At 31.1% G+C, this 21,242-nt stretch overlaps 5 protein-coding genes across 5 annotated transcripts; 4 read left to right on the forward strand and 1 right to left on the reverse strand.

Annotated features, from left to right (window-relative positions):
• Positions 1-201: 201 nt before the first annotated feature.
• On the forward strand, positions 202-1,450 carry LOC126678454 (agamous-like MADS-box protein AGL80). The gene has a single exon (XM_050373351.2). The coding sequence runs from the start codon at positions 251-253 to the stop codon at positions 1,382-1,384; it is 1,134 nt and encodes a 377-aa protein (XP_050229308.1). The 5' UTR covers positions 202-250; the 3' UTR covers positions 1,385-1,450.
• Positions 1,451-2,295: 845 nt separating this feature from the next.
• LOC126679525 (uncharacterized) lies at positions 2,296-4,991 on the reverse strand. Its single transcript, XM_050374572.2, has 3 exons — positions 4,626-4,991; positions 2,916-3,023; positions 2,296-2,820 (listed from the first exon to the last, which is right to left on the reverse strand). Exons 1-3 carry the CDS (start codon positions 4,938-4,940, stop codon positions 2,509-2,511), a joined length of 735 nt encoding a protein of 244 aa, XP_050230529.1. The 5' UTR covers positions 4,941-4,991; the 3' UTR covers positions 2,296-2,508.
• A 5,028-nt stretch (positions 4,992-10,019) lies between these two features.
• LOC126678014 (RING-H2 finger protein ATL70-like) lies at positions 10,020-11,013 on the forward strand. The gene has a single exon (XM_050372864.2). It carries the CDS (start codon positions 10,225-10,227, stop codon positions 10,771-10,773), a length of 549 nt encoding a protein of 182 aa, XP_050228821.1. The 5' UTR covers positions 10,020-10,224; the 3' UTR covers positions 10,774-11,013.
• Positions 11,014-12,636: 1,623 nt separating this feature from the next.
• LOC126678103 (uncharacterized) lies at positions 12,637-13,751 on the forward strand. Its single transcript, XM_050372978.2, has 4 exons — positions 12,637-12,831; positions 12,946-13,047; positions 13,177-13,337; positions 13,493-13,751. Exons 1-4 carry the CDS (start codon positions 12,738-12,740, stop codon positions 13,598-13,600), a joined length of 465 nt encoding a protein of 154 aa, XP_050228935.1. The 5' UTR covers positions 12,637-12,737; the 3' UTR covers positions 13,601-13,751.
• A 1,902-nt stretch (positions 13,752-15,653) lies between these two features.
• LOC126678152 (uncharacterized protein At5g39865) lies at positions 15,654-16,560 on the forward strand. The gene has a single exon (XM_050373040.2). The coding sequence runs from the start codon at positions 15,763-15,765 to the stop codon at positions 16,429-16,431; it is 669 nt and encodes a 222-aa protein (XP_050228997.1). The 5' UTR covers positions 15,654-15,762; the 3' UTR covers positions 16,432-16,560.
• Positions 16,561-21,242: the final 4,682 nt, after the last annotated feature.

A 21,242-nucleotide genomic window follows, 5' to 3' on the forward strand; every position in this document is an offset into this window, starting at 1 on the left:
GCTAGGGTTTAGAACACAAATAAATCTTTTATCTTTTACTCTTTTTACTCTTTGAAAACTATTTTTCTTAGGTATTTTAGCCCACAAGAGAGAGTTAGAAGTCTAGATTGTATTTTTTTTTTTTTTTGCTTGACTTGCGTTTTTTTCAGAGTCGTAACTTTAAGTGTGCGTAATCTTTTCAAGTAGTGAAGCTTTTTTTTTTGCCAGTTCTTGTGGCCGTTTAATATACATTTTATTCATTAAAAAAATCATGACTAGAAAGAAGGTTAAGCTAGTATGGATAGTTAATGATGGTGCAAGAAAAGCTAGCCTTAAGAAAAGAAGAATTGGGCTATTAAAGAAAGTGAGTGAACTCACCATCTTATGTGGTGTTAGTGCATTTGCTGTAATCTATAGCCCAGGTGAAGCTGAGCCAATGGTATGGCCATCAAAGCCAGTAGTGCAACAAATGTTCATAAGATATCAAAATATACCAGAAATAGATAAGTGTAAAAAGATGGTGAATCAAGAAAGTTATTTAAAAGAGAGGATGGGTAAATTTTATGAGCATTCAAAGAAGAATCAAAAAAAGAATAGAGATTCAGAAATGTCTTATCTTATGGATAGGCTCCACAACGAAAGAAATGGAATTGATGAGTTTGTGTTAAGTGAGATGCAAATACTTATATGGTTGTTGGAGGAGAGGATGAGGGATATTAGGAAAAGAGTAGATTATTTTCAGCAAGTTCCGCCTCTTCTTCCGCTCGGTCATAACTTTGCTTCTCTTCCGCCACCTCAGCCTCAAGGCGTCGGCCATATTAACATGGAGGTGATGGGCGGAGGTGGTTCTGGTGATGCAGATCACATCATCAGAAATAATAATAATAATAATAATAATAATAATAATTCTACGGACGCGATGATGTGGGATCAATGGTTTGTTGATATGATCAACAACACTGAAAATATTGCTGCCGGTAGTAGTGTTGGTGGTACTAGGAATGACATGGGCAGTCTACCACTGCATGCCTATAACTTTCCGGCAGGCTATTCTGGTGTTGATCATATGGGACCTCATGCCTTAGAGTTCAATCTTCCTAACTTCACAGTGGCAAGCAGCAATGACTACAGTGGAGAAAATGCTACTTTTGATATGCGGTTGCCTCCTCCTATGCCTCCTATGGGGGAAAATCCTTTCGGATTGGGGCTGTCCTATGAAACTATTGCCGGAGACGTTGCTAATACTGCAACAATTGCATTGGGGTTAGGGCTTCCTCCTACTAATAATGCCGGAAGTGACCTTGCCGGTAGCAGCATGGGGCTGCCTGAATTCTTTGGCGGCGGAGGTGATACAGGGCTGCCATATGATTTCTCAAGGGGTTGGCCGCATAATTTCTCTCCATAATCATTGTATTTTCTCTTTAGTTTCTGTTTTTCATTTGTGTTAGATCTATGCATGAGTAGATATCATAAAATTGTTGCCGATATCTTATTTCTTGATCGTTTTGTTTTAATTAAGTGTACACAGAATAGAGTTAAATTAAATTACATTTGTCACAAAATATGTTAACTGAGCGCACAGTTCAATTTTGAATTGAAACTTATTTGGTTGGAAATAAATCGAAACTGAAATTTGTATTACAGTCCAAAACTTTACAGGAATTGGGTTTACATCTGGTTTTTTCTTTTGTAGAGCCTTAACCGGAACTAAACCAAAACCATCGATTCGGTTTTGATTGAGACTGAAAACATTTACTCTATATATATCAAGAAACTTGAATGATAAACAAGATGCCTTGGAACTGAAGCCAACTCAATCAAACCAAAACCAAACTTGGAGTAAAACTTAAATTGCCAATTGGGTTCCAGTTCTGGTTCGGAAACATTACCAGGGCTACTGAACAGTAAATTCTAATTCTGTCATTGATCTCTTCTGTCAGGACATAAGCCAGCACAGCATCAATTCAGAAATTTCTCCAGAATAGGAAAAAAAATCTTACCTACTCGGTCCACATGGACCAACAGCCAGAATGTGTCACACTGTAAATATTAATCATGGCAGACAATTCTAACTTCTGTCACTGAGTGATCAATTTGACAATCATTGAGCCAGAATAACAGATTGAGCCATCTATCAATTCCAACAGTTCTAGACTATTATGATGCAAAAACATATCAAATTTTGCGTTTGAGTTTTATTTTCATTTTCAAAAATACTTTTTAAAGTTCAAAACTCTATACTCATAATCTATTTTTATAAAATATTTAGTAGTACTATATAGGTTCTCAAAAGAAGAAGAGGGCAAAGAAAAGGGATAATTACAATAGGTTTGGATTTTCAATAAATCATAACAATCTCCTATCAATAGCACAAGTGAATTTACACACCGCAGCGTCGCTGCAAAATGAAAAACTGCCGGAGGGAAGCAATCATGGGAAAAGAGAAGAGATTTAGACAAGCAATCAGAGGAGTGAAAGAAAAATTACAACAAAATAGGAACCAAAATCTACAACCCAGAAGAATAGCAATTAAAAGATCTTATTGTACTGGCTAGTGAGAGAATCCCTGAGATTTGAGTAAAGGCCAAAAAGTGAATACTGCCTAAGATTTTCTACCTCATACCACGAATTCAGGGAGCTTAGGTGCTTATCCGTGCCGGAGAATGCCAATTGGATTCCGAGGCTGCAATCTACAGTACCTCCATGGTTCTTGCAGCTGGCCGTCCTGATAGCACAATCCTGATTGTTAAGGCAGACGAAGTTCGTGTTTCCCGAACATTTTGAGCATCCATCTCTTTTCCAATACAGGTTTTCCAACCTGCCTTTCTTAAACTCGAGCACCTGCATTGGAAAAATAGATTGCGAGAAAAAATTATTTTTTTCCATCAATCTTATAGGTTGAACGGAAATTGTAACAGATCTAGGATCCTCCGTACCAGAGTAAAGCTGGTTACAGTGTATGTACTGTTTGCAACAAATGCAGGAAGAGACCTTGCAGCATATTTTCTACCGGCAAATGCAACCATATATCCACCGTAATTATCCTGAAGACCACAAAATTATTACAGAACATGTATTATGTATAAGCTATATATAATTGCACATTTAAATCTTCATAATGACGAATTGATGATCCAATACTTGCATGTGCATAAAGCAAAGAATTTTACATACTGATATGTGTAAGTGACATGGAAGACTAACATAGATGTGGAACAGTGAATTTATTTTAATTTTTATCCCTTAACAATATAACAGTAAATATTCATAGAATTAGCATAAGGAGCAAAACTGGAACTCAAAGCTCACTTCTTCGTAATAAACTAAATCTTAGGAAGAACAAATTGATCTAATGTTTTATCCCATGAGAGTGCAACTGCATTTCTGGCTAGATTCTGGTCCTAAAAGAGTTAAAAAGGAACTCAAAGCTCAATTTTTCACTATTTTCTAACTTCATTTCTTTCAGTGTGTGTGCCCAAACACAAAGAAGTGTACTAACCCCCCATATTTGATTGTTAATCGTTCATTCAAGCACAAACAAAGCCCTCAGATATGTTTTAAGAATCTTTTGTCTAAACACTAAACCAGACATATTTGAACTAATCTAAGTGGCATTTTCCATATCCACATGGAAAGGAATAAACGGACACGGATACGGGAAAAAGCGACACTTGGACACAGATATGGGAAAACGCGACACTTGGACACGTGTATAGGAAAAAGCGACACTTGGACATGTGTATAGGAAAAGGCGACACTTGGACACGGATAAGGGAAAATGCAACACTTGGACACGGACACGGCGAAACAGTGTTATTTTCACATTTCTTATGTTAAAAACAAAGTTTTGTGTCCCAACCGCCAAGTTTCCAACACATTTTGATTGAATGAAGAGTCCGGCTACTTAGGTAAAACTAATGTACCAACAGTAACAGCACCATGTTATCTTCAGGAATACTTAATTTGAACTAGATAATATTACATGTTCAACATTTACCAAATTATACTTCCAGCAGGAAAGCTATTAGCTCTATCTATTTTAAAGGATCTGTCATCCACATAACATGCATTTGCAACAGGACATTGCCCGCAATGCAAAATAGCAACAAATCAAAATTTCCTAGAATGTGCTGAATCTACATTTGGATTTCTACCAACTACCAAGTACTAACTACAAACAAACAGCAAAAGCTACTTTAAGCATAAATATAATTTATCTAACATTTCAATAGTTTATAGAAGTCGCTACATAAACTGATTAATTGTTTGTATGACACTCTTCCGAAATGAACAATGAATTCCCCAAATTCCCATGCTAAACAAAAATGTCGGATCAGCAGCAAACTTTTATCAGATTTTGCATATTTTATAAGCATTTGTTCCTCTTTAAATTATAAATGAATTCATACTTAAAAATTAACCATTTCTCCTAAGAATTTTTCTTTGTTTCAATGACTTCTGATTATGCTACTCTAAGCAATCAAAGGTTTCAATATTTGCAAGCTATTGCCAAAAGATCCACTAAATACGAGTTATCAAATTTAGTGCCAACTAGAAACCCTAAATTTAGCTAATTTGACTTAAATTGAATCCAAGTCAAAATCACTTAAAAAAGAATAAAAAACGGCATAAAGGAGCTAACTAACCGGAGAGAAATTAGAGGTGTTGATAGTAAGAAGTGAGATCTCATCAACTTTAGGTCTAAAAACAGAGATCTGCGAGGACTGGCTTGATAAAGATAATCTCGAATCGCAGGGTGATAATTGAAGACTATTGTTACTGTTGAAGAAAAATGCGCTTCTTGCAGCAAAGGCTATGGCGAATGTGAATCCGTCTTCTCTCTGAACTTTTGTGTCGCCGCACGGTGAGAATACACGGTTGTTGTCGCCTGATTCTACTGTTACCATCAGCCACGACGTAATTACAGCTATTAGAAGTACCGTCGCTTTTGCTGCTGCCATTGTTGTTGAGCTTTGTTTTTTTTTTTTGCCTTTGAAACGTGAAAACACAGAGAAGGTCGTCTTCGAAGTGAGTTGAAGAGAAGAAGATGTGGGCTCGTTGAGCCTGTTTACGCATTCAGGGCCCATATGTTCAGCCCATTTTGTTTATTTTCGAAAAACATTACTTCCTCCCGTTCATAATATTTGTCGCATTGCAAAAAAAAATTTGGTCCATAATATTTGTCATGTTAGATTATTAACAGAGCATTAATTGCTATTTTTTCATGTTTATCACCATTAATTTATTAAAAAATTACAATAAACAAATAAAAATGATAGTTATAAATAGCGTAAATTACATATAAAATCGCCATTTTTTACACGAATTTTCAAAAAATAACTCGACTTTTAAAACATGTCAATTTAGGGCATCACCTTTCATTTCTTTCCAAAAATAACATGAGCACATGTTTAGGTAAAAATTTACTGACTTGGACACTTGATGGGTTTTGTCCTGCCACGTTAGTAAAATCGCTATTAAAAATTGTCGATATTGTTTTTGAAAATAAACAAAAGGTGGTGCTCTGAATTAACACGTTTTAAAAGTCGAGTTAGTTTTGATAATTCGTGTAACGATGATGATTTATACGTAATTATCCCGTATAAATATAAACAAGTTTTAATGTAGGGTTAATTTAGTAAAAGTGTTTACAAATTAAGACATATTAATTGTTTTGTTAGTTCTTGTGTTAAAGGCAAATGCGACAAATATTATGAATCGGAGGGAGTATGACGAATTTATAGAAAAAACTCCAATTTTTAATTTATTTACACCCAATAACTCAGTTATAAAAATTTATATTTTTACTCCTTTTTTCAAATGTTTTTAGTTGAACAAAGGATTCAATCGCCTCCTCCACTTGGTACGAAATATTAAATGAATCATTCTCGTCGTTTTTATTAGTTTAATTAGGATAAAATTAGAATATGATTAGAGTTTTGATTAGTTAGAATATAGTTAATTAAGTAAATTAAATGAAATTAAAAAAACTCATTCTATGAGAGACTTTTTTAATACGAAAATGCAATTTTTTGGTTTGTTTATACCAAAAGCGGTGAGATTAACTTATTTGATTTTTTTTCCGAAGTTGAGAGGGCAATTTCATCCTTTTGTTTGTTTTTACTTTTACTCTAGTTAGGTTTTTCTTTATTTGTAAAAAAGTCTCGTTTTAACATACGCACACTTTTTTTCTTTTTTTTTCCTTTTTCTCTTTTCTCTTTTTCTCTTTTTCTCTTTCCTCTTCTTCTCTTTTTTCTTGCTTCTTCCTCTCCCTCTTCGTTTTCTTCTTCTCTCTTTTTCTTTCTCCGTAATTTTTCTTCTTTTTCTTTTATATCATTTTAATAGTGTTTCTTAGCAAAATCTATTCTTCAAATTCATCAAATAATTTTAAAATATAACCAAACAATAAAAATATGAAGCAAATAAAAAATTACCGATGATAAAAATCGATCGTATTCGCTTCAAAAAATTTGAAACAACTGAATGTTCCGTAATCGCCATCGATGTATCCTTTTATTCTGAATCTTCTTTTTTCCTCTTTTTATATTTTAATCGGTTAATTTTTAATTTGTGTTGACGATTTTGTTCATATGTTTGGAACCATTATAAACTGTTTTAAACTTTTTTTTTGAACTTTTTGAAACTGTTATAGATAAATGTTGCAAATTGTATTTTTTAAACTGTTTGAAACTTTTGTAAAATGTTTGAAATTTTTTAAAGACTGTTTTATAGACTTTTTAAAATTGTTTCAAACTTTTATGGATTGTTTAAAACCTTTATAAACTATTTGAAATTTTTGTAATCTGTTTGAAATCTCTATAAGTTGTTTGAAATTGTTTTTTTTTAATTGTTAAAAAACTTTGTAAACTGTTTGAAAATCGTTTTAAACCCTTTTATAAACTGTATTAGATAAAGGGCTGACAAAGTATGTTATGAAATAGTTTTAAACTCATTTATAAACTGTCTTTAAAATATGGCTGTCAAATTATGTTTTAAACCCTTTTATAAACGGTTAGTGAAAATGGATGTTAAATTATATTTTTGAAACCGTTTTAAACCATTTTATAAATTGTCTTTGAAAAAAGACTGTCAAAATATGTTTTGAAACCGTTTTAAACTTTTTTATGACATACTGATGGAGTAAAATCCAAAAACATAAGAGTAAAAAAATATATGATAACACGCTGGAGTAAGAACATCAAGTTTTGGTTTGGGGTTAAATTTTACAAATATTTTTGTTTTTCAGGTATTTTCCTAAAGTCCAAACATTATATATATCGTAAGACATTCATTTTTTGGTATTTTTACAAAACTTTAAAATTTAATAAAATCAGTGATCAACTTTAATTTTTCGAAGAATTAAAATACCGATCTATTTTTTGATAAAAATACACTAATATAATTACTGAAACGGTGTATATTTCATGTCCATATTTCTTAACAAAAAATAAATTGATGTTCTAATTTACTAACACATAAATATTGCTCACGAATTTTATAAAATTTTAAGGCTCGTATTTCATTTGCGATTCATGTAAAGTTTATAATTTAATTTACATTTAAATCTTTATCTTTTAAATATGATTAAAGAAGTTTAAGAGCTAATACTGAATTTATTAAGGTATTTTATTTTGTGTTAACTTTTTGTATCATCAAGAGTATAGTTTACTCATCACCCGGAAAAAGACAAATATCCTAAAAAAATTAATATCTAATATGATTCAAAACATCCTTCATAATCATTATGATTGCTAGGAAAAATTAAATTCTATATAGACACTTCTTTACTGAACTGATAAAAAAATGATAAAAGACTGAAGCGTTTAATGGTGATTTTAAAAAAAAATTACGGGTGACGAGTTTGTAATCCGCTTGGATTCAAACTAGTTAGATCGGTAAGCAGTTGCAAACTTGAAGGATTGAAATGTAATTAGTCGCCAGTAGCTGATAAAAGTTCAAAGAGATTGTGATATAAATCTAAAAAATTGGACTAATTGCAATATTTTAGAAATTTATGGGCCAATTTGCAAGTTTGACGGATTAAATTGACCATACCCAATCCCTTAGGGTCCTAGAAGTCATTTTTAACCCTTTCGGGCACCAAAATAAACTTTCAATCGCTTTTTTACTTAGCATATACAAATTAATATGAATTAAGGTCAAATGATTAAAAAAGACCAAATTTTTGAGAAAATTTTACAAAACTCCAAATCTTTTAATTTTATTTGTATCGTCTTGAAACGTAGGTTTTGGTTTCAATAATACCCAACTACGCGATTTTGCTTATGTGTCGTCTACGAGACGTTGATGTGGTAATGCCACATATCAGCGCCACATAAGTAAAATCACGTTGTTGGACACAATTGAAACTCTTCAATTATTTCTGGGATGGGAAGGAGTAGGTCCGGCTTCATATTTGTTAATCCATTTATGGTTTACATGACTTGAAATCCTACGTTTCGGGATAAATTGGATAAAATTGAAAAAATTTGGATTTTTGTAAAAATTTCGTAAAAGATTTAGTCTTTTTTAATCATTTGATCTTAATAAAAAGGTGGTGATTTTATTTAACACCAAAATAATAAATAGTATTTTTCAGTTATAGTTTTTTTTTAACAAGTGGAGTGTGCATGAGGTCATGACATGTTCATATTTTATGATGACTTTCCTATCAATAAAAAATATTTGTATTTGTTAGGTATTAACTGCTAGACACCAACCTTCTCTATAATATGCAAGTTTCATCTTCTTTTGACTTCAAGAAAAAGAAAAATGAAGGCACAAAACAACTGCATAGTAGAACAGCTTAACTAGTTAGCTGGAAATAATTTTTTATGTAGGCAAATTATAAATTTTAAAATGAAATAAAGAAAAATAATTGTCAATTTCCTGGTGATTCATGGGACGTGCAATGCACGTTCAAGCTATATTTAAATGATTATAAAATGAATAGATGTTGAAAGAGAGACGTTGCTCTTATTTGAATTGATCAAAGTGTGCAATTAATTACATTTTCCGGCTGAATTTACAGGAATTCAATTAAAATAAGGCTTAATGGCAAAAAAATCCTAACCATTACGACTTGTTACAATTATATATAAATATTTTAATTTTTGTAATAATAACGAAATTGCATTATTTTGTTGCAATAATATTCAGATTACACTTTTTGTGAATTGTTTTGAGTTTTTTGCCATTTTTTGGATTTTACTATATTATTATACATCAAAACTTAATAATAGCTTAATATCTTAATTGAAAACAACAAGTTTAGCCATCAATTTGACTATTATTGCTACAAAAAATGCAAATTGGATATTATTGCAACAAAAATGCAATTTGGATATTATTACAACAAAAAATGCAATTTGGATATTATTGCAACAAAAAATGCAATTTGACTATTATTACTACAAAAAATGCAATTTGTATATTGCAACAAAAAATGCAATTTGGATATTATTGTAAAAATTAAAAGGTTTGGATATAATTGCAACAAGTTGTAAAGATTTGAGTTTTTTTTACCATTAGACCTTAAAATAAATATTAACCACTATAACATAGAATTGATAACTTACATATTCATATCATAAATAAATCATGTCAACTTGTTTCTTGATATACATTTGTATATATCTATAATATAATATATATATATATATATATATTTCATCAATGCCATATTATTTAGGGTTAATTGCAAATTAATACACAAACTTTATCCCAATTTGCAATTACAACACGAACTTTAAAATTTGGCAAATTGGTACACCGATTTTCATTTTTTAGCGAATTGATACACGAAACTCGAAAAACACTAATGTGGACATTGTCATATACAGCCACGTGTTGTGATTGGTCGGTGTACTAATTTGCCAAAAAAAATGAAAGTTGGTGTACTAAATTGTCAAGTTTTAAAGTTCGTGTTATAATTACAAATTAGGGTAAAGTTCGTGTATTAATTTGCAATTAACCCTATTATTTAATTGTGCCTGGTCTAAAAATTTCAAACTAAATAAAGGATATGGGAAATAAGTATTCGGGTATGTAATGTATCTCACATGTATTGCCTCATTGGCGCCTCCATCTCTCTCAATTCTTTTACTTAAACAACCAAAATACATCTTCCCTTAATTAAAACTCCACCATTTCTTATGCAATCCGTTGACTTTACAACCCTTCTTTAGCCATGCCTCACCGTACAATTTCTATCACCACCTTTTCAAATTCTCCCTTCTTCACGACATGAACAACGCCACATTACCCTCTAACGACGGAGGAGGAGGCGGCGGTGGAGGATTTCTGGGTGATTCCGATCACAACATAGGCGGATTTGGCTACGGAATCGGTGTCTCAATAGGTATTCTGTTACTGATCACAACCATTACTTTAGCTTCATACTTCTGCACCAGAACTCATAATAACCAGCAACAGTTCCCACGAAGAAGGAACAGATCAGACGGTCAAGATCAGCCGCTGCCTGATGATCATATCGTTCTTGACATCGGACTTGATGAGTCAACTCTGAAAAGCTACCCTAAGTTGTTATATTCTGAGGCGAAGCTTAATAAAACGGACACGACGGGGAGTTGCTGTTCGATATGCTTGGCGGATTATAAGAACAGTGATATGCTTCGGTTATTGCCTGATTGTGAACATTTGTTTCATCTCAAGTGTGTTGATCCGTGGCTGAGATCGCATCCTACGTGTCCGATTTGTCGAACTTCTCCGTTGCCTACTCCGCTTTCGACTCCTCTTGCTGAAGTTGTTCCGTTGGCGATCAGAAGGGATTGATTTAGAGGTTCTTCGGAGAGATTTTGATTTTAGTTTTGATATAATCGACTTTATTTTATATATTTTCTTTTGTAGTTCTTGCATTGAAAGTTTAGTTTTTGTTCAGAAATCAAATGTATTTCTGAGTAATACACATACATGTGCAGATTGTTACTAGATCGAATCAAATGTTATTCATGTTTATGTACATTAAAGATTAATTGATGTATTAATAAAGATAGTTTTAGTTTTCCTTTCAAATTGAGAACAAATAAATTGTTTCTCTAAATTGCAAGAGAGAATACATCTATTTGGATTGGATAATATCTGCATCATTGGTGTCTGAAGTTTTTCCAAGTTACCAATTTAATGTATGAACTCTTTTTTATCAAATCAATTACTAATATTATATCGATATGAAATTTTTGCCAGATGTAGTCTCACAAGAATACTGATAGTATACAAATTGTGTTTCAAAATGGCTTAGGTAGCTATTTAGATATAAAAAAATTCAATCTAAAATTCAATTTTACACGATTAACTGATATGATCCGATTTAATAAACTGCGACAGACGTTAGAAAATGAAAATGGTTGGCCTAAAGGAAAGCTATAAACACAAATTCAATGTTATTACTCATATTTCAAACCTAAATTGACTTAAGGATTAGAGAAATTGAATAACCACCATCCACTTAACCATCTATCTTATTTTGCATGTCATGACCATTAAATGGAGTCCACAATCCATCGATAATTAAAAAAATATTTTTATATTCACGGTCAATTGAGATTAAAGTATCTTATTTTATTCTTGGCTTAATTACTCAAAAATCATCCACCTTATAACTTTTATTCATTTATACCACGACTTAGGAAAATTTTCAATTGTACCCTATTTTCGCTTTTTATGTTTCACCTCTACCTCAAAATTAGAAAATTTGACAATTTATTTAATTTGAAGATGAAATCATTAAAACAACTAAATACAAAGGTTAAATTATATATTTTTATATTTTAAAAAAATATAAAAAGATCTTTGAACTTTAAAAATATTCAAATAGATTTTAATAACAAATCAATTTTATTAATTAATTAAAAATAAACCGACAGCCGCTCCTTCTCCTTAATTTGGGGAAGGAGTAGCGTCTCCTTCTTCTTTTGGGAGAAGGAGCGAGCTGCTCCTTCTCTTTTTGGGGAAGGAGCTGCTCCTTCTCCTTTGGGGAAGGAGCTGCTCCTTCTCCTTTGGGGAAGGAGCGTCGATCATCGGATCGGAATTTTAAAAAAAAATTAAAATTTATTATTATTATTAAAATTTTTTAAAGAAAAAGGTATATTTGTACAATTAATAACATTAACGTTTTATTAGAATATAGATTAAAATGAAGGACTAATTTTAACTTAGGTAGAGATGAAACATAAAAATCGAAAATATGGTACAATTAAAAATTTTCCTAGGTTTATGATATAAATGAAAAAAAATTATAAGATATGTGGCTTTTAAGTAATTATGATTTTTTTTTAATTCATTATTCATGTTAAATCTTTCTAGTGAGTGCACATGCTTCTCATTTCAATCATAAAAATTGTGATTTTATTATGAGTTCGTATCCCCCCAAAAAAAACCAATGGCTCTTTATTATAGATTTTGGTTTATTGTATCAAAATAATGAACAAATAAAATCACATCAATATAGAGGGACCAAAAAGTAAATTTAGTCCAGGGGCTTCTTTGAAAAATAACACTCGAAAAACAAAAAAATCTTGTACCTAACCGTCTCCCGCCAACTACCATTAACCGAAAAATCACGAGTTGATACGAATCACAAACATCAAAACCGTGTAATATCGTTAATTCCGTTATTCAACGACTCACGTAACTTCGATATATACAAAGTTTTGGATTTTCAATATATATTCGTCTTGACAAAAAAACTCCTAATATATAGCAAACTAAAAAAAAATCCCTAAATTCAGAGTTAATTAATGGCGACGATGATGACTAAATGCATGCTAATTTTACCAATTTTCCTTTGTATAATTGCGCCTTTGATTCGAGCCACCGATGTTCGTTATTGCGGTCTGAATCTTAATTAAACCCAAATATTTTGTAATAAATCTCTCAATTTGATTAGTAAATTAAAAATTGAACCTTGATTGATTTTTTTTGGTTTATTTGGTGATGATGGTGCAGATAAAAAGGCAGATTATGATGTAACGGTGAACGGAGTAGAGATATCGCCGGACCCCGTGGCCAGAGGGCACCCGGCCACCTTTAGTATTTCTGCAACTTCAGGTTTCAATTTCTTAAATTAAAAACATAGATTTTTGTTAATTAGGGTTTTTATTATTTTGTTTATAATGTTCTGCTGAATTATGTGAGAAGTTAAATCATTATGCTGAAGTAGCTTAACTATTTGGATAGGTGAATCAATATCTGGGGGCAAACTGGTAATTGATGTGTCGTACTTTGGATGGCATATTCATAGTGAGACTCATGATCTTTGTGATGAGACCTCATGCCCTGTGTCTGATGGCAATTTTGTAGTGTCTCACTCTCAGGTTTTGCCTGGATTTACGCCTCCGGTAAGTGACCCGGAACTCCTCTGTCTTTAACATAGTAATGCTAAACATTCTTATTGTATTGGGTTAGATTGCTTTACATAAATATAGTTGTAGATAAACACTTTACTTTTAGAAACTCATTTTTTCGTGTCTCTAATGATTATGGTCATTCGCAGGGTTCGTACTCTCTCACAATGAAGATGTATGATGCTAAGAAGAAGGAGCTAACTTGCATTGCATTCGACTTTAACATTGGATTCGCGTCATCCATTGCAGATAGCTAAGTGCCTCATGAACTGCTTTTCAACCGCATGTACAAAGAAATTTGTATATCATATATTTTTTAGCTAATTGGATTTATTTATACTTTAAAGATTTTCTGAAATGAGGAAAAATCTTATTGTTACTGAAGTGAGTATCTATTGCTGTTCATTCCGTTTCCCCTTTATATTTATGATTACATGTCTGATTATAAAATCCGGGTCGACTTTTTCTTTTGATCGCTATTCATTGAAAATATGTACCGTTATCAATCTAGTTAAAATAGCGGGTCAATTAATAGATTGGTGACAGACGATAACCGACCGATCAACCTTTCTGTGCAATGGTAGTAGGATCATAAAGCGGACCTGTGTGAGCAATGCATTTTAGATGAATGTGCCTTATTCGATTGCTGACATTTGTGATTTATTTATTTATTTCAAATCTTTTGATTTTGCGTTGGTGTTTGAACTTAAGTAGCTGCAGATGCAAGCCTTGGAAAAATTAAATTTAAAAATCGTGGGTCTCGGAAGTATAGATTAAAAAACTAGAACAGTGTAACTGTTCTTTTCTTCTTTTGGAAGACTAGAGTTCAAAAATCTCGACCCTAGCATTTACTCTGCTCCCAATCGATAAATTTGATTTGGTTTAAAATTATAAAAAAATTGATTTTTTGGTTTGGTTCGATTAAAACAAAAAAAATAATAATTATGTTTTAAAACAACCAAATCGAACAAAAACAATAAAAGACAAATTTTTGGTTCGATACGGTTTGAACTTTGAACCAATTGTACACTCCTACCTGTCAGTCTTTCTAAAAACACAATAGTTTAGTTTTAACATATCAATTTAATGTTAGGCCTATTATTGTCTTCATTGGAAGCCTCTAATAATAGTTCATACAATTTGGTGGAAATTTCTAGCTCAATGTGTTGAAACCACACTCATTATATTGTAGCCATTACTCACTACATTTGGCACTCGGGTCTTGATTTGGTGCAACATAGATGATGACTAGCTAGAGGGTTTCATTCCTTGAAAGAAAATTAGTGAAGGGAGACCCAAAATCCAATGGCTTAAAGTTGACCTTTGCCATACCTTTATTTCAATGTTTTCAGTTGAGTTCTGCTTTTAAAAACCATTTAATACATGGTCTACTATCTATCAGATTCTGCTCCATGAAGGTATCAAGTGTCAGCTTGAGAAATCATATAGGGCAGTTTGGTCATTCAATAATTCTGTCGAAGCAAAGAATCACAACTAGGGGCTTCTAAAAACCGAACTGATAAAAATTATTCTTTTGTTAACTTTGAAAGTAAAAGTTGATTTTATGGATCAATTTGGGTTTAGAAGTTTTTCTAAAAAAATTTCACTTTTGGTACAAGCCGAACCGAACAAAAAAATCATTCATAATGGTTCAGTTTGAAATAAGTAAATAATTATAAAATTAGTTTGATTTTAAAAAATATCAAATTTTAATTTGGTTTGATCTGATTCGATTTAAATCGAATGCGCACGCCTAATTATAACTAGAATTGGTCATAGAACGGACTTAGATGGGTTCAGAACTTCAGACTTGGCTCAACCGTTGTCTATTTTTAATGTAAGATCAAATCCGGCTTAATCCAGATTTGAGCTGCATATTTACTATTCAAGTTCAGACTTGAAATCAGAATACTTTTTCGAATTTGCATGGTAAAATAGACAATAATAAACGACATAGCTCGCCCATAGAAAAATTGGACTTATTATAGATTTGGGTTTAGGCCGGATCTGAATTAAAAATTGAATATCTAAATCCGACCCGAAATGAACGGACCTAAGCGGTCCGAACGGCTACCCAGGCCGTGGTCATGTATAATCACAACCATTGATGACCTTCTATTAGATTTGTCTTTCGCACCAACACCATGATGATGCATCAAAAATGTTGGTAAAGGGTCTTAGTAAACACACACTACGCACTAGCACCATACACACAGAACCTTGTCCCCACAATGCAAGTGATTAATCATCACTTTAAAAAGCAACCAAAAAGATTTTTTCATTTTTTTCACTTTTTTCAATCTTTGAAAACCTAAAGAAAAACCTTCTCAACCATTAGTCAATTCTCTACTAAAATTTTCCCTTTCTTTCATCTTTTTTTGCTTATCCAGTTTACAGATAAACATAAAACTTGAAATCAATGAAAGGAATTAGATTCATCAACAAACTAAACTTATTCAAACATGGTCTACTTTCTGAGCTCAATTCTCCGGACACATTCTTAAATCATCACAACTTTCAAATTCCATCACTTTACCTACAAGAAAATCAGCAAAAACATGATAAACTCCCCGCAATGGACGATAAATTCGACGTTGAACTCTCACAATTTGAAGAAAAATGTCCTCCAGGAGGACTCGAATCTGTGACTCTGTATACAACAAGTTTACGGAGCATACGAAAAACGTTCGAGGAATGTCAAACAATACTCTTCTTGCTGCAAAGTTTCAAGGTAAGTTTCTACGAGAGAGACGTTTCGATGCACCTAGAATACAGGGAAGAACTATGGAGGACTCTCGGCGGAAGAGTAATTCCGCCATGTCTTTTTATCAAAGGAAGATACATAGGCGGAGCTGACGAAGTCGTAACCCTGCACGAGCAAGGGAAGCTAAAGAAACTGCTTGAAGGGATACCATTAGTCCTGTCGAGCAGTCCTTGTGGCGGCTGCGGAAATAAACGATTTGTCGTTTGCTTTCATTGCGGTGGTAGTCGGAAAGTTTTTGTCGACAGGGAAAGTTGTGATGAAATGTTTATCAGATGTCAGGAGTGTAATGAGAATGGATTGGTTAAATGTAGCATCTGCATCTGAATTTTAAGGTCAGAAAATGGTCTTAGTTTATAACTTGTATATCAAATTGTAAATAACTCTAGCTTTCTGTTACTATCTTGTTATATATTCTGCACGAAAACTTATTCGGTTCTGCGTTTTGACATTGCATTTTAATTTCTATAAATGCTTGTGAATCTTTGAAATTTTATATTTATACTATTGCTTTGTGAAAAAATATTACTATCGTTTTCTATTTCGATATTTCTCGTTTCAGTATTTTTGTTTTCATTTCGGTCCCATCTAATTTAAGTTTAGGCCAATCTTCATTGCTATTTCTCTTTTGAGACATTGTAAAAATAGAAAAATCAACTCTTGGGCATGTGATGTGAACACAAATATATCACAATTGTGATGCTTTCATAAAATGTAAGGGAGAAGAGGTCTACTGCCCAATCGATCTCTTTAAGAGCAAAGGGTCATCCGCTCTTTATATTTGTGAATCTGACATATTAATCAAAATTGATTTATTTTAATAATTTAGGTTTTCTAACATAACTACATAGGGTCAATTATACATGTTTATATAACTTTAGAGCGCTCAAAAAGCAATTGTGAAAATATTGAACTTAAATATATTGAAATCAATGTAAGTTACTAAATAAAAAATACAAACACGTTAATTGACATGATATATTAAATAAATAAAAATATTTACACAATTACTTTCCATACATTCTAAAAGTTATCTTTTTGTATAGTTACAGACTAAATCGCCAAAATGAACAAACTTTAAATTTTCAGTTATGGATCAAATTGTTAAAATAAACAAATTTTAATGAATAGTTCTGGACTAAATTGTCAAAATAAACAAACTTTAATTTATATGAGTTTGCTTTATAAATTTTAAGAACCGGACAATTCTTAATTCGATCTCTAGCATGATCCAAAAGAAAGAAAGAGAAATAAAGAAACAAATATGTTTTTGAGAAAATTACAGGAATGGGCTAATACCGGGATTTTTTTACATTTTTGCTAAGACTGCCAAATTCTTTCAACTGTGCTAACTTTTTCTTTACATTTAATGTCACTAAACGGTAAAATATTACATCTCATACGTGATTTGATCTTAGCCTCACTGTATTCCTTTTTCCTTGAAATTCTCACCATTTTTCTTCTCTCTTTCACTGCTTTCACCATTTTCTCTGTAAATATTTAACAATTCCATTTTTCTTCTCTTTCACTGCTCTCACCATTTTTCTCTGCACCATTTTTCTCTAAAATTTACAGGAATGGGCGGCTGGATTTTCTACGTTGCGGCTGAAACTGGGTCGCCACTCGATGTCTAGGCCGACGATGGTGGGTTGGTTTGGGTTGGTTTTGGGGTTGAGTTGGTGGGTTTTGTTGAGCCATTGGTGGACGTGGGATAGGGAGTGGGTTAGGAGAATATATATATTATTTCATTAAACGTGTTTGGTTGTATTTGCTATATAAATTTTTAATATATAATTTATACATGATAGATATATCCTTAATAGTATACGCGTCATCTCGTCAATGGTGGTACCTCAATGCCTTCGAGATACATTTTCGATACATATCATATATCTCGGATACATCATCAATACATATCAGAAACAGCTTAAAGAATATATATATATATATATATATATGTATGTCTTTTAGATGTATTTGTTAGATACATCTTTCATATACAATTAAAACATGATAAATATATTATTAATACGGATAAATATTTTATACAATTTACAGAGCATGTGGCATATTTTTATTTAATATATGTTATAAATACATTTTAACTATCCGTAAATTATATATTCAATGCGTTAAATATACAACTCACATACAAATACTATACATATACAATACATCTCTTATACATATCAAAAATAGTTTAGACGCATAATAAGAAATTGTTGCAAATAAAGAGAAAAATGTATTTTCATGCAAATGAAGTGGATAATATTGTTATTAGTTCTTTTTTTTTTGTATATATCATATATACTAAAGATATTTATATCGAGTAACATATAAAGATGTTATTGATGCGTGAATTTCAATTAAAGTATGTGATACAAGTATCTTTAAATTAAAATATATTATATAAACACCTCAAAGACAATAATATATCAAATAATATTAATAACATTTGATATTATATATACACCTCATAACTTATTACTTTTATGCTTCAATTTATAGTGAATAGTAACGTATTAAAATGTTATTGATATTATTTGATGTGTGAATTTTAATTAAAACACGTGATACATATATCTTTTAATTTAAAATATATTATTCATACACCTTAGAAACTCATAAATAATACAAATTTAATATATATATATATATATATTTATTTATTTTTATTTTAGAAATATGAAAAATAATAATCGGATATGTCCATTGATACATATCTGATACATAACAGATACATAAATGATACATGTTTGAATAGTTTGACGAACTGACGCGTGACTGATGCACAGTTATGACGCGCGTGTCAGACACATGTCAGACGCGTTTCTGACGCGTTTTTGACCTATTCTGACGCGTTTTTGACTTTTTTCATTTATTTTGTGGGTGCCATGTGTTGCATACTCATTGGGAAGGTATTAGATGTAAAGTTTTATTTTTTTGAGGTGCTCATGTAATATTTCAGCAAATTTAGCATTGTTGTTATTTTCTTCCTCTTTTTGTATAGTTTTGTTATTTCCTCTATGTTTTTTATATATATATTAAAGGTTTAATCACCAAAAAATCCCTCACCTTTTAACCCCTTTTCAAATGCACTCTGACGTTGTAATTTTGTCAGTTGCACCCTAATTCGCACCTTTGGTTTTCAATTCCACCCTCAAGTACTAAATTGATTGCTTTTTTATCTGAAAAAAATTAAAATAAGTCATCCATTTTTAACTTTTTATGTGGAAAAGAGTTCAAACGAGTACTTTATAAGGGGTTTTATGAATTTTTCTCGAGTGAAAAAGGTCCAATTTGATTTTGAGGGTGGAATTGAAACCCAAAGGTGCGAATTAGGGTGCAACCGACAAAATTGCAACGTCAGGGTGCAACTGAAAAAGGGCTAAAAAGTGAGAGTTTTTTTTGATGATTAAGCCTATATTAAATTATAACATTTCTACCATTTAAACTATGATAATGGGATCATAAAGAAATAAACATAAGCGTACTTTTTTTTGAGGTGAACATAATTACTAATTAGAAAGTGGAAGCCTGAATATAGTAAGGACCAATTAAAAAGAAAGGGCTTATCTCTTAAAAACCCCTCATCTTTTACCCCAATTTATTTGCACCCTCATATTATAAAACCACCAAATATACTCAAATTATAACCTTTCACTTTCAATTACATCTTCAAGCATTAAATTGATCTCTTTTCACTTGAAAAAATAGGTTTATTTTTGTGTTAAATAAAATATTAAGTTCTATTTTAAAATATGCTAAAATTTAAAATATTGATTTGAACATTTTTCAAGTGAAAATAGATCAATTTAATGTTTGAGGGTGCAATTGAAAGTGAAAGGTCATAATTTGGATATATTTGGTGGTTTTACAACGTAAGTGTGCAAACGAATTTGGGGTAAAAGGTGGGAAGATTTTAAGAGGATAAGCCAAAAAGAAATAAAGAATATATTTAATTCAAAGTTCTAATGCAAGTAATGTGGAGCCAAGTGAAATTGAAATTAATGAATTATTGTGAAGATAAGTTTGGAATAATAATGAGTAGTGAAGAAAATGCACATGGGTCTCTCTAAAAAACCAAGAAAAAGTTATTTGTTGGTATGAAAAGGGTTGTGTTGGTGCAATAAAGAAAAAGTGTTTTTTCATAATCAAGCATCCATGCGAATACCTTTTTTTATGGTCCATCCATCATTTTTGGGTGGTTAATTAGGGTAATCGCTAACTTAAATGCTTTCAACTTTAAATTTTCTAAATATTGTGAATTTTGATTAAATTCAATTTTACAATATAACATTAACAATCAGGGATGCAGTCATAAAAATTTACTAATTTTGGACGTTTTTTTAATTTAATTACGTTCTTCAAATTTTTTTATAAAAATACACCAATTTTTATTTTTATTTTTATTTTCCAAATTCATACACGGTGCTGACGTGAAACTCATTCATTGGTACAATTTGCTGAGGCATAAGTCATTTTTAAACAACGAATGAATGACACATCAGCATCGTATATGAATTTGAAAAAAAATGAAAGTTGGTGTATTTTTATAAAAAAATTTAAAAAATATGATTAAATTGAAAAAACGTGTAAAGCTAAATAATTTTTATCCTAACAATAATGAAAAGAATTTAATCTCATTATTTAATAGATTGCTACGGGGAGAGATATTGACTATTATACTATACATTAAAGCTAAGAATCAAACCACATAAGGTTTAAACGACAGCTGCACTCTTTCTTTTACTGTTCTAAAACATGACAAGGTAACATATGAATGATTTCTATATTCTACTCCCGCCTAATAAGTTAACATAGGGTGGAGAACCAATTCATGTGCATCTTTAATTTATTATGAGTTACACTTTAAGTCCTTAAATTAAATTTTCTAATGATTGTCATTAATTTGATAAATTCTGACTTTTATTAATTTATTATTAGAATAATAAATTTTAGTGCTATAGCATGATAAAGTAATTATTTTATATTATCATTTTTTATGTGTTGTTAATTATAAAAAATACATAATAATAACTTTAAAAAAATGAAAAATTAAAAGTAAAATTTTATTTTAAATTTCATGACATTTAAAATACATATATTTTTCTATTTGTAACTTTAGGTCTCATATT

Source organism: Mercurialis annua, linkage group LG4 (assembly GCF_937616625.2).
Source record: "Mercurialis annua linkage group LG4, ddMerAnnu1.2, whole genome shotgun sequence".
NCBI classification, from domain to species: domain Eukaryota; kingdom Viridiplantae; phylum Streptophyta; class Magnoliopsida; order Malpighiales; family Euphorbiaceae; genus Mercurialis; species Mercurialis annua.

Bases quoted from the DNA above. Each gene is read 5' to 3' on its own strand.
- LOC126678454 (XM_050373351.2), top strand. From the start codon at position 251: ATGACTAGAAAGAAGGTTAAGCTAGTATGGATAGTTAATGATGGTGCA.
- LOC126679525 (XM_050374572.2), bottom strand. From the start codon at position 4,940: ATGGCAGCAGCAAAAGCGACGGTACTTCTAATAGCTGTAATTACGTCG. The intron at 3,024-4,625 runs GTTAGTTAGCTC...TGTGGTCTTCAG, and splicing joins ACACCTCTAATTTCTCTCCG to GATAATTACGGTGGATATAT. The intron at 2,821-2,915 runs GTACGGAGGATC...TTTCCAATGCAG, and splicing joins CTGTAACCAGCTTTACTCTG to GTGCTCGAGTTTAAGAAAGG.
- LOC126678014 (XM_050372864.2), top strand. From the start codon at position 10,225: ATGAACAACGCCACATTACCCTCTAACGACGGAGGAGGAGGCGGCGGT.
- LOC126678103 (XM_050372978.2), top strand. From the start codon at position 12,738: ATGGCGACGATGATGACTAAATGCATGCTAATTTTACCAATTTTCCTT. The intron at 12,832-12,945 runs GTCTGAATCTTA...ATGATGGTGCAG, and splicing joins CACCGATGTTCGTTATTGCG to ATAAAAAGGCAGATTATGAT. The intron at 13,048-13,176 runs GTTTCAATTTCT...CTATTTGGATAG, and splicing joins TAGTATTTCTGCAACTTCAG to GTGAATCAATATCTGGGGGC.
- LOC126678152 (XM_050373040.2), top strand. From the start codon at position 15,763: ATGAAAGGAATTAGATTCATCAACAAACTAAACTTATTCAAACATGGT.